We start from the raw sequence: 18,968 nt of genomic DNA, 5'->3' as shown, positions 1-18,968 counted from the left end.
CTGCCATCCCTCAGGTTGAGCTCTATTTCCTCGTATCGGCGTTTAGTCGTGGAGCCCCGCGGGGGGCGTCCACGGAGAAATAATTTTTTTAGGCTGAGAACGTGGAACCTTCATTACATCGCAGGCTATTGTACGGGCGTTGCTGTCGTGTTCATGCTTCTTGCATAAATTTCGCTCGTAAAGCTACCGTTCCTTTTAGTGTTTTCGTATGTTATATGTCATTCTGTAGTTGTCCGTGAGTTGTGTTCGTTTGTAAAAAGTCAGTGCTATGTTTAGTCCCTTCTCCTCTTTAGTGCCCACGTTTTGCTTATGTGCTCTTATTTAATTTGAAAGCAAAATACCAAAACACATTTTTAACAGACTGCTGTCACGCCGTGGCTCTTTTAGAAAACTTTAATGACTGAAATGCACAAAACATCTATGAAAAGAAATGAGCATCGGCAAACTTTTTACAGAAGTATTTACGTGGCATGAAACTGGTACGCACAGCAGTGTATAGTCAACCTGGAGGATTTGAAAATGCTTTCAAATACTTAAAGAAATGCGAATATTTTTATAGCCTTAAAATCATAACATGGCTCCACACCTATCTACGACATTTTCCGGAACATTCAGAATGTATTGTTCAAAGCTATCTAGCCAGTTGTAGATAGCAGCGTATATGGGTAGAATAAAAATTAGGAGGAGACATCAGAAACAACATTTTTTTAAAGCATCGAACACAAGAAAAAGCTGGATATGTTTAAGCTTAACATGTTCGCGAAGTGAACATAGATGTTTAAAGGGACATTAGAGGAAAATATTAGGCCGAGTTAGACTCATAGACTTTCTTGCTATACCATTGGTCTAGATGCCTGAAACCGTTTTCAATGTGCCGATATACGACTTTGTTGCGTAGAAGATTGCCACTCAGGATCTCGCTGCTGATCCTCAATTTGAATGGCCCCCACAAAATGGGACGAGTTCACTATGTGCCCATATGGCATTCCACTCTACCGCTCTCCGTGAATCAGTCAATGCTAATGTTACATGAAAGATTCCATAGTCTAAGATATGTTGCGCCACTTCAATTCTTCTTCTTCATTTTCTCGCTTTTAAAGTTCTGTTCTTGCTATGAATCAAGAATTTCTTGTCACAAAATTCTAATGTTTCAACCTAGCATGATGCGATCTTATCTTTAGTCTGCCTTTAACGATGCCCAACGAGTTGACCTTTCAAATTACAAGCCCAAAATATTCCCGCTAATATAGTCGTCACAAATGAGTAACAACATACGTGAAGGAAAATATCCTCTGTTGTTGCCGTCCGTAATGTTATGATATTGATATGCATTAGGAAGCCTGCGATTTAGGTTGTGTATATACATTGCAGTGTTACAGCCGATCGTTTTTCAGGTATGTAGCATTTTATTACCTTTTTAAGCAGAGCTGTTCCCTACTGTGAAATTTACGTGCATAAACACTTCGACCGGCTTGGAAGCCTTGTGTTGTTACTTTATATAAATTAGTTCTGTTTTCCGACCACCAAGCTTGGCTATCGAGTGTTGCACGGTGATTTACCAGGATGGCGTGCCTTCCATGATTACGTCCGATCGTGTATTTAGTAGAACGGTCTTGGCGTGCCTAGGCTACCTCACACAGCGCAAAGGCCACGAACAAGCGATCTATGTGGCCCCCAACATCCGGGAGCACATCAAGGTAGCCCCATGACCAGAAGCATGCACGCGGAACATCATGCCGGTCGTAGCCAAGCTCGCACAATGACCCTCCAGACAAGTTATGGCAGCCTCCCCACCACACTACACACAGATGCCACGCAGTACCCCCAAAAAGCAGCCATGACGGCGAACGTTGTCGACCATAACCTACAAGAGGTGGTATAGATGACGGTCCGCACTGCCAACGCCCTCGAAGCGGAGGAGACAGCCATCGCCTTGACCATGACCTCTAGTCTCACCAACGAGCACGTCACAATCATTACTGACTGCCAGGCAGCTTGCCGTAGCTACGCGAAAGGCAGAATATTTTCCGTCGCCTACCGACTCCTTAAACAAGCCTTCTACTTCCAGAATGTTGAAGTAGTATGGACTCCAGGACACGAGTCCCTCCGTGGAAATCAGCGTGCGCACGCTCTCCCGGGCGCCACGAGAGAGGGATACGGCCGCATCTATGGAGCCCGTACCTTTATAATACAACGTCATACTACAAAACCACAGATTTAACAGACGACAATACCCACCTCCACACAAGACCCTCTCACGCGAAGACACCGCACCATCGCGACAGTTACAAACCAAAACATGCCCTCATTTAAGCAGCCTGCACGCAATACACCCTACTCTATACTCGCGCAAATGTCCCCTCTATAACGACGACGCCTCCCTATATCACACCACATGGGCGTGTCCCAACATAAAGGAAGCCCCGAAAATACCCAAACCGACACCCGAGCAGTGGGCGGCCGTGCTCACTAGCTCGGACTCTCGTGACCAGCAGCAACTGGTACGGCGGGCCCGGGAGACAGCAATAGTGGCAGGAGCCCTGGACTGAGGGCGCATCCCCGCACAAGCAGAAGGACACGTGCTTGTTTTTGTTTTTAATCAATGTTATTCCTCCTTCTTCTCCTCCTCCTCCTCCTAGGTATATGTATTTATGCAGATGTTGCCTGTGAGAAGCAGGAGGTCGACACCAATCAAGCGCAATACTGCATAAAAAATCTGGCTGTCAGGCGCAGTCGACCGTGCTAATGGCAGAAGCTGGCATTACGGCTTAGCGGCTCAACCTGTTGAGCATCTTCCAAGTGCCTTTTCAGCGAGCCCAGCCTTAACGCCCTAGCTGTACAATCATAAAGACAGCTTTCGTAGGTGGCCCGTAGGACTGGGAATACGAGCAACAATCCGTAAAAACCTATTTTACGGCCAATAAACTATGTATCATTCTTTGGTGATCTTACAGTAGGTCATGGGATGTCGTATCGCACTACCGTGCAAAATTCGCGCAATTTAAAATCGTCAGGAATAAGGGCATCACCAACATACATGACAGTCTGTCAATATGGCTGTTCCAGTGGGTATGGCGACACGCTAAATTTCATAAAAACGGCAGAGCCGGCTATTGACCGATACCGGCGCTGGTAGCAGGCAAGGTGGGACACTAGAATGGCCACGAAGGGCAGAGACGGTCACCTACCTGTACTGGCACTGCCACTCGCTGGCCGAAATAGGCCCTTTGATCGCATGTCAGCACTGGGCCACTGCTGTCGCCAGTAGCAGCGCTGCCGGTTTCGATACAATACGTGTGTCGGTGTTTGCCGCGATATCTCCGCGCTGTGACCAGCCGGTTGTGACTGGGAACGCTTCCCAACCCAGTACCTTACTATTGCGCCAGGGCGAGTGCGGTTGTATAAGTGAATTTTGACTATGTCAAGAGTAAAAATCTGTCTACGCTGGTATTTACATTTATACGTTGATAGTCAAGATGCGCTTTCACTCCGCCACGTGAACGGGCACCATTCTAGAAAAGCGAAATTGTTACTAACGACGAGGACTCCGTGAAGTGCTACAACATTGATTTTGCTTTACGATGTCTATATCAGTTAAGAAATTCAGAAATGGACAATGGTGACCGGGGACATTTAAGGGGATGCGGCTAATTTCGACAGCTAGCTCTCGCTCTTTTCACTTCTGAGCACGTATATAACTTGTTTGTTCAGTGCAAACTAGCTGCATGAACATTGGTGGTTAAGTGCTCATTTAGGCAGCGTACCGGTTTCTCATGGTAGCGCTTGTGCCAGAATATTGGCACCCGACCCAGACAGATTCTCATGCAGCTTTGTGGAACAACTAAAAACTTCTTTACCGCTCGGCAAAAAGCTTGTGCAATATTTCTGGGAAATTAAATAAAGTATCCGCATAAGAATACGGGCGAGTCCACTGGCCGGCGTGTCACATCTTACAAAATAAAACAAAATATATACGCATTCGTTGCGCAGATGCGATGACTTCGACCAGCGGCCGATTTCGAGGAGTCCGCTACGGTGATTGTGTGCATCGTTTCGTCACGGCACCATTACGACAATTAGTCACGTCGACTTTAATACCGGTAACGGTGCTATCAGCATTGCCGGGTTCAGAGAGTGCACATTTTAATAGCACGTAAGAGAAATGTACAGCGTGTACCACCAATGCGAAAACAGAAATTTTAAAAGCGTCGCATAAGAAAGCGCTTTTGTCACGACGTCAGAACTTTCGTCGCTGAAACTGAGTCTCACATTTCGAACGCAGCGGCAAAAAGCATCTGTCGTCGCGACAGAGAGTTATATGACGTAACATCGGAATCGTTGTCGCGAAAGAAAGTTTTTCTTGTGACTTCAGAACTCTTGGTCGTCGAGACATGAATGTTTCTGTCGCGACGTCAGAAATAAATGTCTGTCGCAACTACAGAAACGTCAGAAACTCCTGTCATACAACAGAAATTTCTGTAGTTGCAATAGAAATTTCGATTGGCTTTTTCAACCAGGTCACGCTTCTCTGTTGTTGAATCTGACTGAGTCTAGACTACGCTTTCTTTCTTGTCGACATTATCTATAATAACATCACCCATATACCGCAGCGCATCGTTCCATTCGAAGAGGTTACAATCTTCATCCCTTTTAAACCTTTGCAAATCTTTGTTGCTCCTCCTTGTGCCTTTCTATGGTTCCAGAATCTCTTTGGTGCACCTATATCATTCTCGCGAATGATCCCCAGTCATCTGCTTACGCTCTTCTATAGCTTGCTTTACTTCCTTGTTCCACCACTTGCGTGGTATTCCCTTCCCACTCCAACAATATTTAGTTGTGTTTGTCTTATCTCCTGCTTATTGAGAACTACAAGTTTCTTGTAATCCCAGGCTGCCATAGGAAAGGCCTCCATTTCCTTCTCTACGCTCGTTACTATTTCGGCTATTTGCTGTTCCTTTAGTTTTAAGTAATCTCCTGCTGTTGTTTTCTTCCTTGCGTCGGTGTCTCTCCCAAGTCATAAGGTTACACGCTCATCATCGCTAGTCAGGCTATCTGTTCCTTGTTAAGCTATTGTCATTTAGTCTAACCATTCTCAAACTAAGACGTAGTTGATGCATGACTGTCTATTTCCGCATCGTCGTGGTAACTGCGGGTGGCATTTTCACTTTCAACTACTATTTTCGTTTTTTTTTATGTATGCGTACGCTAGCACTAATGCCTTAGGGTTGTTCCTGGGCACGATATGGCGAACCTCCTCGTCTTTCCGCCTATTCCTGCTTCCTTCTCCTGCGCACGGTTAGTACCAAATTCCTTTGATTATTATTGTTATTATTATTATTATTATTATTATTATTATTATTATTATTATTATTATTATTATTACCTTTTTACGACAAACATCACTTTCGTCGCTGTAATACATCCGGAAAACGGTCGACGAAGGCCCCGGCGCGATCTTCTGGAGTCCGGTGAGAGTACTTTCACGTGTAACCTGGGCGAGAACGCCGACATTCCAGCGGTCAGTCTTAGCGATGCCAACGCGTCCACTGCTTTCCCATCGGCAACCCCTTCACAGGACGTTCCTTTCGTCGGGACCGGTTACGAGGCGGTCGGGGACATGGCCGCACTCCGCGGCCTTCTCCTTCAGGAGCTCGAGGGAATGAATATCCTTTCTCAGCAATGAAGTGGCGCGGCCGCAAGGGTAACGCGCCTCCACGCGAACAGCAGGCTGAGGTTATACGTGCGCTACGCGTAAGGGTGTGCTCGCTCCGTGATGAGCTTGGCACTGAACAAAAGCCATTTTCGCTTACTTCGTCTATTTCTCCTGTTCTGCGGCTGGTCGACCCGTCCAAGGAAACGTATGCTGCGACCGCCCGTACTGCTTCGCCGAGGGCTGTTGCCGTTGACCAGCTCTAGGAGGCAACACGGAGAGAACGTCAAATATCTCTCTTTGCCAACTACATTGCTCATAAAGGAGCCATTCTCCTTGAACTTATTTCTTTTAACAGCATTTTACAGTTGAACCATGCACCGAACACGCATGGTAGCATGGTAAACTTATGCTTGTTGAACATGGAAAGCGTGCGTGTCTCCCGTGATGCAGGAAATTAGATCCAGCAAACTATTATCGCCCTTGTCTTTCCATTGTGGCAACACTCAGACGAGGCTTCAGAGAAAGCACAAAAAGGGTCGACTCTCTGCAGTATAGTTTCTCCGTCGGGGATTCCGTCAGTCCTTATCACCATCGTTCCAAGGCAGACTGGTCCGCTATATTGAAGTCAAATAACTCAAATTATCAAGTTCAACCGCTCACTGGCAGTCTATAGGGGAGAATGCGTATGTACGTCGCTCTAAACTGAAGTCCCTCTTTAGGCTCCCTGTTTTGGTTTTCGACTGAGCTTCGAAAATCACTGAAATGCAAAGAGCACACCCAGAAAAGTGTGAAGAGGGGATCTGAAAAATGGAAAGCCGAATTAAAGGACTAGCGATATCTCAGAAAGATATTGCTCAGGGCCCCAAATGAATGCAGCGTCTTTCTTGAGGAGCTGATTGAGAGGGCGCGCAACGTTCGCAAAATTTTGGGCACACCGACTAAAGTAGGAGCAAAGGCCCAAGAAGCTGTGAACATCCTTGGCACATGTTGGCACGGGAAACTCTTTGACTGCCCGTATTTTATCGTGATCAGGGCGTACACCAGAAGAATCGACGAGATGCCCGAGCTCAAACATCTCACGACGACCGAAGTGGCACTTGGACGAATATAGTTGTAGCCCCGCCTGGCGGAAAACGGATAGGACCGTGGACAGGCGTTCGAGGTGTGTCGCAAAAGACGGAGAAAAAACTATCACGTCGTCCAGGTAACAGAGGCAGATGGACCACTTGAAACCGTGTAGGAGGGCGTCCATCATTCGTTCAAATGTGGCCGGGGCATTACATAAACCGAAAGACATCACTTTGAACTGATACAGGCCATCGGGAGTAATAAAAGCTGTCTTCTCGCGGTCCATGTCATCGACGGCAATATGCCAATAGCCGGAGCGAACGTCGATGGACGAAAAATATCGTGCTCCATGCAGGCAATCCAGGGCATCGTCAATGCGTGATAGCGGATAGACGTCTTTATTTGTTACCTTATTGAGGTGTCCATAATCGACGCAAAATCGCCAACTGTTGTCCTTCTTTTTAACTAGTACAAGAGGGGATGCCCATGGGCTGCAAGAAGGTTCGATGATGTCTCGTGAAAGCATCTTGTCAACTTCGTGCTGGATGATATGTCGCTCAGTAGGCTGGACGCGGTATGGTCACCGATGGATCGGGCTCGCATCACCGGTGTTTATTCGATGTTTTACGAGAGATGTTCGCCCTAGAGGGCGTTCTCCCAGGTCGAACATGTCACAGTATGAGGCAAGGAGGCAACGTAGTTCTTGAGCACGCTGGAGAGGAAGGTCGGGAGCAATCATTTTTCTTAGGGCATTCAAATCTGAAGAGACAGGGGCGAAGCAAGCGTTGAACACGAGGAGCTGTCACAAGTTATAAAGGCGAAATAAAGCCTCTGGCTGGCGTTATTTGCGCCAGGGATATTCCGAGCGGGAGTACTTGTGTACAGAGTCCAAAGTTCACAAGCGAAAGGCAGGACGTGTTGTCCGAAATGGTAATGAGGGTGTAAGGGAAAGCGACGTTATGCGAGAGCAGGACATCCGGATTAGGAGATACGATGTAGTCACCGTCTGGGACTGGTGGAAAGGGGGAGACAGCTATGTAGGTAACGGCACGGTGAGGGAGGCGAATATGCTCTGTGGAACATAGCCGTATCGGAGCACTATCGGGAGGGTCAATAGCAGCAGGTAGAGCGAATTGCACAACACCAGCAGAACAGTCTATCAAAGCGGAATGTGTAGACAGAAAGTCAAGGCCCAGGATGAGGTCGTGGGGGCAGTGTTCTAGTGCATGAAATAAAACAGAAGTATGATGTCCGGCGACACTCACGCGAGCCAGACACATGCCAATAACGGCTGGTGTTCCACCGTCGGCGACTTGGACCACAGGCGAAAGGGCACAAGTGAGGACTTTCTTGAGACCATTCCGAAGCTGAGCATTCATCACAGATACGTGAGCGCCAGTGTCAATCAGAGCTGTAACAGGTACACCATCCACGTTAACGTTAATGAGGTTCCGATGTGTGGGCAAGGTCAAAAGAGGATTTTTGCGTCGGGTCGGTTTGGCAGCATCACCTCCACGTGCTGCACCCGTTAGTTTTCCGGAAAGGTGCGCCGGAAGGAATTAGGGGACGGTGATCGGCGAGATGGGGGCGATCGGGAGAAGCGGCGACGTGGCGAAGGAGAGCGGCTAGAGCGGGTAGGACGAGAACTGTCGGCAGAATTTGCTGGCAGCGTTTGCGGGGCGAACCGAGGAGCAGCATCAGGGCCGTGGGATGGGCGGTAGGACCACGGGGTCGAATTCCACGAAGACCGGCAGTGACGTGAAATATGGCCGATACGGCCACAAGTGAAGCATATAGGCTTGTCGTCTGGAGTGCGCCATTCGGCCGGGTTGCGATACCGCGTTGGGGCATTCAGGCTGCGAGTGCGTATGACAGTGCTGGACGGAGTGTAGTCAGGCCGATTAACTGAGCAGACGTTGATCAAGCCAATGTTGGCCAATTCTTGGCGCACGACGGACTGTATCAATGAGATGGTCGCCTGGCAATTGTCGGGGCCATGGGTTGGGGTCGTGACAGGAGATGCGGCTTCTATTTCACGTCGGATGACATAGAGGATGTCATCAGAGCGATTAGGTGTGGCCGGACTGCGGAGGTCTTCGCAGGTGGACGTAGCAGCCGTGTTGGGAAGGCGGGGAAATGGCTGGGCAATGCGGCGACTCTTGGCTTCTTCAAACCGCCGGCATTCGGTAATGATGGCTTGCACAGTGGAATAATTCTTGAACACAAGGAGATGGAAGGCATCATCTGCTATGCCCTTAATGACATGTGCAACCTTATCTGGTTCGGATATCTTCGGATCCATTTGGCGGCACAGAGCGAGCACGTCCTGGATGTAAGTGAGATAGGATTCTGTACACGTCTGTACACGCGAAGCGAGGTCTTTTTGGGTGGCGCGCTGACGTCCACCTGGCTTGCCAAACAAATCTTTGAGTTTCTGTTTACAGATGTCCCATCTGGTAAGTTCCTCCTCGTGGATCTGAAACCAGGCGCGTGGCGTGCCCACGAGGTAAAATATCAGATTCGCGAGCATGATGGTCTGGTCCCAGTGGTTGCTGGCGCTCACCCGCTCATATAGTTGAAGCCAGTCTTCAACATCAGTGTCGTCGGTGCCAGAAAAGGTTCCTGGGTCGCGGGGTTGTGCTATAATGACGGTGGGCTTGGGTGCCGACGGGCCCGAAGCATCCTCGCCTTGAGCTGGCATTGTAGATGCAGCTAAGGAGCGCCCGCTGCGTAAATTCGTCTTGAGAATGATCCCGCAACCTCCACCAAAAATGTCACAGGTTTAAAAACAGGTAGACGTGTATTTACAGAATATTTACAATAATTATATCAGCTGACAAGATGGTAGCGAGCGCACGAAACCCAGAACATCGTCTTCTTCCGACTATGATTAAAACATCTTCGTCAGCGTGTCACAATATTATGCCAACATGATCACAAGAACTATATTAGCTCAGTCGAAAATGATCTTTCTAAAAACCCAGAGGTTTCTGGATATATCTGCAACTCAGGTCGGCACCAAGTAAAGCAGACGCTTTCTATTAACAAGTATCATGAAACTATCGAGGACGTCTTAGGTGTTTTTGCATAGCACTTTCAATCAGGTTTCAGCAGGAGTGGTGGCTCCATTTCATTCTACCTTCCGCACAATGCTGATGCGGCTAGCACTGCGTCTAATAGCGCAGAACGTATCGCCTAAAGCATTCGCAACGCAAGGACGTCACTGTCTTGTGGCCCAGAATCATTACTGTGGTTTCAGTTAAATCATTATGTGATGTGCTTTGTCCAATCTTAACTCGCATATTCAACACTTGCCTGAAATACGAACATTTCCAATACCATCAGGCTCGAAAACAGACCCACAAAACTACAGGCCGATGACTCACCTACACACTGCGTCAAAGAATGTCTGAGTCGGTCCTGCACACATTATTCACACGCAGTGTACAAAACAGCCTAATGCCTAATCAACATGGGTTTATACCGGGTCATTCAGCAATGCTGGTGCCTAGTGTCCGCAAATTATATCTTAGCAGAGCCCGCTCATTCAGGCCGATTCCACCGATTCCACTGCTCGCGCACCGTCAGCGTGCCGGGCGCGTCGTCTTCGTCTTTTGTGTTCGAACCACTGCGGCGCGTAGTAGTGTGCTACGGGGCCCCCTCTTCTAGCGAGGAAGCCGTGAGCTGGACGAATGGCAAAGAGCGAAGGGTGGGTGGTGCGAAAAGCACGCGCCGGATATGACTGGCTTGGTCGGGAGGGAATGTGACAGCGGAAGTGGCTAAAGCATCAGAGTCCAAGTAGGCAGGTTCCGGGCGTCGACGGATCGGTCGTTGATGAGCAATAGAAAGTGTTTAGGTGCACGCTTGAGTACTTTCTATGGACCATCATACCGGGGGCCGTAAGGTAGGACGCACAGCCTCGTGGCGCACAAAGACGTGCGTGCGGTTGTCAAGGCCAGGGTTGATGTATACACGCCGGGAAGAACGTCGTTGTCAAGGGGAACGACAGTACGCATAGCGCTGCGTAGACGGTAGGCGTAGTCAAAAACGTCAGCAGGTACGGTGGGCGAGTCGTCGAAAAATTCGCCATGCGGTCGGCAACTGCTCCATTACTTGGATGGCGGCGCGAGAAAGTGCGTTGGCAACGGCGTTCCATTTTCCGCTGACGTGACAAACAAACTGCCAGGCACAGCTGCGCAGGGCCATGGAACACGTTATTGAAACACAGTTCATTCCGATTGGGTGGTATGAAAGCAGGATGAACCTTACCTATAAGGGCAAAGGCGATAAGATCAAGACGTGCTCATAGAGGCCAGTTACAGTAACGTGGGTGATCACGCATCAGAAGCGGTCGAGAACAGAAGTCAACGTGACACTGTTTACTGTGACCTAAGCAAGGCGCTCGATGTTGTCAGTCATTTCTTGTTGTTCCCATAACTCTAAGAAACCGGTGTTTCTGCACCTTCAATTACACGTCAGACCGACAATGCTCTATCACCTCCAACGGAGAGTCCTCAAAGACGTACGTAGCTACCAGTGGTGTGCTGCAGGGCTCTGTCCCTGGAACACTTTTGTTCTGTCTTTTTGTTAACGTTGTACCTTAAGTTATAGAGCACTCGCCTTTCTTGCTTTATGCGGATGCCATAAAGATAATCAAAGAACTTCATAGCCTTCGTGACTGCACTTTCCTTCAACAAGGCGTATCCAACCTTTGCCGATTGGTGCGTGCAAAACAAACTACTACTAAACGGCCGAAAGACGAAACTAATGTCATATACACGCAAGACAGATGAGTTTCGTCTCCCTTACCACCTGGTAAAAGCCACGCTCTCTCGGGAGTGCGAAGGTGCTGACCTTCGAATCATCTTTGATTCTAAGTTCCGATTCTAGCCGCGCATAGAATGCATCACAAAGCGCGACCTGCACACCTTGGGCACAACAAGTGGAATCTCGAGACAGTTCGGAAATGCAAGTGTATTAATCTGTGCACATCCCTCAGCTGACCTCTGCTGGAATATGCCGCTGTCGTTAGAAACAGCACTTGCCTGCGTAATAAATAACTAGTAGACGAGTACAGAAGAAATTTATCTCTATACATCTTTATCGGTGCTCCAGGCAGGTCGGTCGTGAACAACGTACTCGCTCTCTGTCCTCGCTCGGTCTAGAAGACTTGGGCTACGGACGCACGAAAGCTGAATGAACTTTCTTAATCAAGTTCTTAAAAGGTATCATTGATTGTACCAAAATATTGGATAACGTTAGTATAAAGATTTCGCAAAAAATAATAACTAGAGTGTCCAGGCTTTTATGTATCTACTTCTGGCTCCTCAAAGAATCCCTCGGCCAGGATTCTCCAGGCCTACAACGAACACTCACTAAGTTGACACCTTCTATGGACATTTGCCCACTTTCCGGGCATCACTCGAGTCCATCTGATCACTCGTTTACAGAAATGACGATGTTCATTTTGTATGTTGTATGGTGAACCGTTGGTGTACGGCATGTCTACTCTTTGTTGTTTGTTGGTGTGTATGTGCCTGCCTAGTTCAATGTGAAGGGTACCATGTGTCTAGCATGCAGATTTCCAGAAATTGCAGTCATTGCTTTTTCCTCTACGTTATGTTTTTGTTTTGTTGTTTTGATGCTATGTGGGCGTTTTGTTCTTGTTTGTTAATGTACATACATATATAGTATAAATACCACGAGGTTGTTTCTGGGCGCGTTAATAGAACTGATAGATTCATTCATTCATTCATTACTATTTACGAAATGGGAAAGAGAGACAGCTCGCTGAAGAGCATATAGGTAGCTAAAGGCATGGCAGCTAGAGTTGACATTTGTTTTGCGGTGGTCTCTGACTGCTGTGCACCACTATGAGCTAAGAAAGGGGCCCTTGGCAACACCGGCTAGCCTAGAGCTGTTTTTTTCCCAATAGTGAGAATAACAAAATGCGTGAATAAAAAGTTAATTTTCATAGGCACAGTCGCAGAACTGATAGTTGCGCGAGTTGGTACGAATTCATAGTGAAATATTTAGCGCGCACAATAGACAAGGACACAGTGAAGGGGGACACACGAGCGCTCGTGTGTCCCCCTTCACTGTGTTCTTTTCGATTGTGCGCGGTAAATATTTCACTATGCATAGCCATAGAGCCCACGCTATCAACGTTGCGCACCGGCTACCGTTGGGAGCTCCTAAATGTAGCATTTAACTTCCTATGTCGTTTTCCCGTGTATGTTTGCATGCTTTGAGGTGTACCTAGACTCTTCCTTCCCTCTCAAAAAAGCAAATCTTGCAGTAATACGTTTCACCTCGTTAGTTTCACTTCAATTTACGCTCAAAGGCAGAAGACGTTTTCGCACAAAGTAGTACTTGAGGAATGTTTTTTTGTCACTCCAAGACAGCGAGTGCCCTTTTATTTATATTTGTGTGTGTGTGTGTGTGTGTGTGTGTGTGTGTGTGTGTGTGTGTGTGTGTGTGTGTGTGTGTGTGTGTGTGTGTGTGTGTGTGTGTGTGTGTGCGTGTGCGTGTGTGTGTGTGTGTGTTTTGAAGCACTACTCTCTTAAAATCAACAACACAGTTTGAGATTTCTCTTGGTTTTTCAATAAAAATGACTATCTGCAATTTTTAAATCTTCGAAGCATATATATTAAAGGTGAAATAAAAACAAAACACGTCGCAACTTTCTCCGGCAGGTATTTGATTATATTTTAATTTGTTTATGTTTTTCAAGCCGGGTACATGCAAATAAGTATCTGGAAGAGAAGCGATGCTCAGAGACCCTCCATTTTCGGTTGTGACAAAGCACAGCCTGCTCTGACTCGTACACATCAAACGTTTACTATTGCAATTTATTCACTCACAGGATATAGCACCTCAGCAAAGTTCATCGAATGGAATTTTGCCCATCGCCTTTCCCGCTTGGTCACGCTGGTGTCAGTCGTAGCACTGCCTTGCGACAGTCGATAGGTAGAATTCACATTTGCGGGAAGTCTCTAGCTCGGAGTCCGTACAGCACGTAATTGCGGCCTGGCTGCACAAACGACGCATTTGTGTAGATGGTATTAGGCAAACAAGCAATAGCTTGCCTCGGCCTTCCTAGGCGCATATTTAAAGTTCACCAAATCAACCAGTAATGTTTATTACAAGCGCACCAAGCTTATAATCTTGCGCCGGCCACAATTACAGCGACTTCAAATCCGCTACGGAAGTAATGCCGAGGACTAAACAGCAGTGACGTGTACGCTGTTCTTGCTGACACTTTCCCAAGACATACACTGCAAGCATTTAACTTCTCCCTAAATTTAATTAAGCATTAGTTGTAAAGCAGCGAAATAATTTCCTAGAAAGCCCAGTCATGGGTTTCATTGTGGCACATCTAAGATTACACATAACCGGTAGTCCTGCACATAAAAGAGAAAATTGAGATGCGCTTACTCCTTTTCCCTTGACAAATGCGCGATTTGCAACAAAACGGGAATGGCAGTTTCTGGAAGTCACTGCTTGCACTGCATGAGCTGTTATCCGAGGCGGCAACCGCGCACCTGTGCAAGGGGGAATATGAAACAGCTATGTTACTTTCTCAGTGTGAGCATAAATTGAACTGCTTCCCAGAGCGACAAATAAACAATGCAATCGCAGTTACCACTAAAACACAATACAATTATTTGTTCTACGTGTAGCGTATGCATATATGCTCGTGATCGTTTGCCATGTGGCAGTCAATTGGCAATACCTAAAATGTGCGTGCGTTCCTCTTCCCTCTTCACTAAATCGCCTTCTCCACTTTCACTTACATGTGATCGGGGGCGGTCGTAACTATAGTGTGGTGCTGGGTGAGGGCCGTACCACGTACGACTCAGCAAGACCACCCCCGTGTGTCCGCATGCATGTTCGTATAACCTAGCGTTAATGACCCCGGCCGTATTATCCACTCTCCCGGTGCTTTTTTCAGTCATTCACTCGTTTAAGCTGCAAGTTTCCTTAGTGTAAGCGCGCCACAGGTTACAGCATTTCCCGGATGTGCGCGTTACCGTGGCTTTTTGGTTTTCGGCTCAGGAATTGCGAAGCCTTCTCTCAGTAGCGTCCTTTGTAAAACAAAGGATTGTTTTTATCCTCCACCCACTTTGCGGGTGTTGACTGCTGCAGTCTTGCAGATTATACAACTAAGGCCACTGCATATTTCCCGCTGGGTGTCTGCCCCAATAAAGAACTTGGGTAAGAGTTTGCACGTTATTGGGCATGATCCACTGGGTATATAGACAATTTGGTCCATTATTCATGTACTACAACTGGCTATCAGGCTCTGGCTATGTGAACATATTTACAATTAATTCCCCGAGAATGGATGAGTGCTACTTGGTAGCTAGCTGCATCGAGAGCGCACTGATCGACAGATTTAAGCTAAACGGAACTTTAAAAGAGGAGGCAACAAAAACTGAAGTTGGCAACAAAAGCATCTCAGTGTGGAGAAAACACCAGCAGAACCCATCTCGCGATGACTGTCGACCGTAATGCGATTAGTATTGAATGAATATGGCGAAACAACGTATCGACGCCGACGAAACGAGTTATACACGAGGCCTGCACTGCAGCTATCAAACATTTCTTAACGGACCGCTTGGCCTATATACGCCTACAAGAGACCGAGTACGGCCCATTTCTGATGGGAACACGGGGCACACCACAAGGCGCTGTGTTGTCCCCGCTTCTTTTTAATATTGCCATGGCACACCTCCCGGCACAGCTGGCGGGTGTCGATGGTGTTCAGCATGCGCTGTACGCCGACGACATCACCATCTGGGCCACTACGGGAAACATAGGAGAGATGGAAGAATGCCTGCAAGCAGCGGCGAGCATAGTAGACCACTATGCCTCGTACTGCGGCCTCCAATGCTCCCCGTCCAAGTCTTAATTTGTACATATTCGAACTTCCCCGAAATGCAAAATCTCAGTTCAGATTTCTCTCGCCAGTGGCCCCATCCGAGAAGTGGAGGAGATTAGAATAATCGGTCTCTTCATTAATCAACACCGCATGGCAGGCACAACTCTTGCCAAACTCCGCAAGATCGGCGACGAGGTGGGTCGGATGGTTCGCCGCGTTTCCAACAAGCGAGGAGGGTTGCGAAGTAAGGATGCGTTGCGGCTCGCACATGCCTTCGTAACTAGTAGAGTACTGTACTCGACCCCATACCTACGCTTACGGAAACATGACGAAGATTGCTTGAAGGTAGTACTCCGCAAAATGTTCAAGAGAGCCCTCGACCTCCCGATCTCCACTTCCAACGCGCGTCTTCTGGCGTTGGGGATGGTAAACACCTATCGGGAACTTCGCGAGGCGCATCTCGTTAACCAATACACGCGTCTCGCCCAGACCGTGTCCGGTCGCCGCCTCTTAGACCGGTTTCATATTAAACATGACCACCATATGATGGAAAGGGTTCGACTGCCCGATCTGTGGAGAAGCGCCCTCTACGTTCGACCTCTTCCAACTAAGATGGACAAGGAGGACCATAATGGCCGGCGCCAGGCGCGGGCGGATGCCCTGCACCGCCACTATGGCGCTAAGAAACGCGTCTTCTACATCGATATTGCAGGCCCCAACCACTCCAGGGGGGGATGGTACACGGCTGCAATCATACACGAGGGAAGACAAGTGGACGGCCTCTCGTTCAAAGCACCCAGCTCAACGCATGCGGAGGAGGTGGCGATCGCCCTCGATCGCACTCTAAATTCATCCTGACAGATTCCCGTGGAGCCTGTCGCAACTTTCAATTGGGATGGATCACTCCTCTCGCCGACAAAATTCTTCGCCGCTGTATTCGCGACTGCAATCCAACTCATCGCTCAATAATATGGGTACCCGGCCACCAAGGCATGCCAGGTAACGAAGCCGCCCATGAGGCAGCCCGCGCACTCACTTACCGGGCACCAGGCATCACTTGGGAGGACCTTGACCCAGATCACAGCCCTCTTCTTTCTTTTAAAGACATTACTGAGCACTATCGTGCCGAACACCGCCGTTACCCGGTTCTATGAAGGGACTGGGTAAAGCTGGCGAACGAACTCTCCTTAGGCTCTTTACAAACACCCTGCTGTGCCCGGCGGTTCTCAAGCACTTTGACCCTTCTTTTGACGGCCGCTGCTCTTTCTTTGGGGAGGTGGCCGACAACTTCCACATGGTTTGGGCATGCAGGCAAAATCCTTCTCTCCCCCCCATCACCCCTTCCCCTTCCCGAGAGGACTGGGAGGCGGCCCTACTCGGCTGCCAGGAACTATCGGCCCAACAAGCCCTAGTTCGGCGGACCTGCGTAGCGGTCAATACCAACGGGGTCCCGGAATGAGACTCCGCCCAGTATTGCAAGGGCCGCGACCAACTCGAGGTCTCTCCCCGAGCACCTCTCTGTATATATAGCCTAATAAATGCTTTTCACCACCACCACTGCAGCAACACTCCTGCTTTCGAGTTTCCCTAAGAACGCCTTGTGACGTCAAACGGCCCCGCCTCGAAGCCTGCACGTGGCCGCCGGAATACATGGCGTGGCAGTGCGGGCGAAACGCACTTTTTTTGACACGCTGCGCCATCTTGAGGCATTTCGAAGAAGTTCACACGTGGCCTCGGAGACGAAAAGAGCGGCGCGCCGGTGATTCAAAACGCTCACAAGTGTGACCACGCTTGCCGCACGCCCAACGTCACATGCCCAGTGGCCCAAGCTAGCGAGACACCCATGTAAGAGCGGCACATACCCAGTGCTTTCATCGTGGAGCTTTAAAGCGTTGGCCTGAAAGATCTTCACTGACAAACGGCCCATACGCAATGCATTTGTGGCGCAGGAATCCTTCGTCGGCTCTCGTGCGCGTCAGACGCTGGGATCATGTGCGCTCTCCGACCGGTGTGAGCGGCCGCAGCATAGAGTCGCAGGCCGTAGTTCTACTGTATCTGCTGAGGACCACAAGGTTATTCTGCCCTAACTGCCAACTGCCCACTGGAAACGCTTCCCTCAACACAGTTTTTTTTTTCATTGTGATGTGTCTTCCAGGCCATACCGAATCAACGATTTCGATGAAGAAATTGAGCGCCTACAAGTAAAGGATGTGGCGTCGATTGGTGCCTACCAGATGAATCATGTCTGGGCGCTAACGACATATTCCATGGCTGCAAAGCTAGTGCTCCTAGAAGCAAAAGAACTGCGCATCAAAGGTAAAAAATGCCTTGTCATCGATCCCAACGACAGCCAGGTAAGAGTCAAACTTCATTGGCTTCCTTACCATATCAGTGACGACGCCGTAGAGAAGCGTTGGAACCATATGGGAAAATTGAAAAAATGAGTAGGAAAACGTGGCTGACCGGAAAATTCACGGGAGTGCAAACCTCATCTAGGTCGGTAATTCTGAGACTGAAACACGGACTTACTGTCGAATCGCTCCCGCATCAGATTCGTATTCAGGGCAGCAATACTGTTGTAACTGTGCTTGGACGACCAACCCTGTGTCTGAGATGTAAGAAATCGGGCTATATAAGAAAGGACTGTCGTATCCCGCAGTGTTCTGCATGCCGCCAATTTGGTCACGAAGCTGACGACTGCAGGAAAACTTACGCTACCATGACACGCGAAGGTGGCGAGAAAGACGACACAGATGCGCTCATGGACGAGGATGAAGCTGTAGAAACGTTGCAGCCTCGCAACAATAATATTTCCTCGTCGGTGCCTGAGCCTGAAACACCAACCACGCAAAAAGAAACTAAGGAGGCCAACTCTCCAGTAAACGCTGTGGTAGTTGTATCGCCTGTTGTCTCTGTAACAACGGATGAAATCTTGGGGGAGCCGGAAGAAGATTGCAGTGTACTGTTTCATGTCCCGTGCCCTTTAGTGCCGGTGGAGTCGCCGACGGCGTCCGAAGTGATCTACTCAGGAGAACTGGAACGCCCGGAGACGGTGGTGGTGGTGGAGGTGAAAAGCATTTATTGGGCTATATATATACAGAGAGGTGCTCGGGGAGAGACCTCTAGTTGGTCGCGCCCCTTGCAATACTGGGCGGAGTCTCCCATTCCGGGACCCCGTTGGTCTTCACCGCTACGTAGGTCCGCCGAACTAGGGCTTGTTGGGCCGATAGTTCCTGGCAGCCGAGTAGGGCCGCCTCCCAGTCCTCTCGGGAAGGGGAAGGGGCGATGGGGGGGAGAGAAGGATTTTGCCTGCATGCCCAAACCCTGTGGAAGGTGTCGGCCACCTCCCCACAGAAAGAGCAG

At 48.7% G+C, this 18,968-nt stretch overlaps 1 protein-coding gene across 1 annotated transcript in view; it reads right to left on the bottom strand.

The window, feature by feature from the left end:
* LOC126524665 (uncharacterized) overlaps window positions 1–18,968 on the bottom strand; it is a 113,186-nt gene that overhangs the window by 60,553 nt on the left and 33,665 nt on the right. The window contains exon 4 of the mRNA XM_055067416.2: window positions 14,159–14,265. Within this exon, the coding sequence (XP_054923391.1) occupies window positions 14,159–14,265 (107 nt within the window). The remainder of the gene's footprint in view (window positions 1–14,158; window positions 14,266–18,968) is intronic.

Source organism: Dermacentor andersoni, chromosome 3 (genome assembly GCF_023375885.2).
Source record: "Dermacentor andersoni chromosome 3, qqDerAnde1_hic_scaffold, whole genome shotgun sequence".
In the NCBI taxonomy this organism is placed as follows: Eukaryota; Metazoa; Arthropoda; class Arachnida; order Ixodida; family Ixodidae; genus Dermacentor; species Dermacentor andersoni.
The sequence above is the reverse complement of the archived record's forward strand: the minus strand, read 5'-3'. Positions and strand labels throughout refer to the sequence as shown.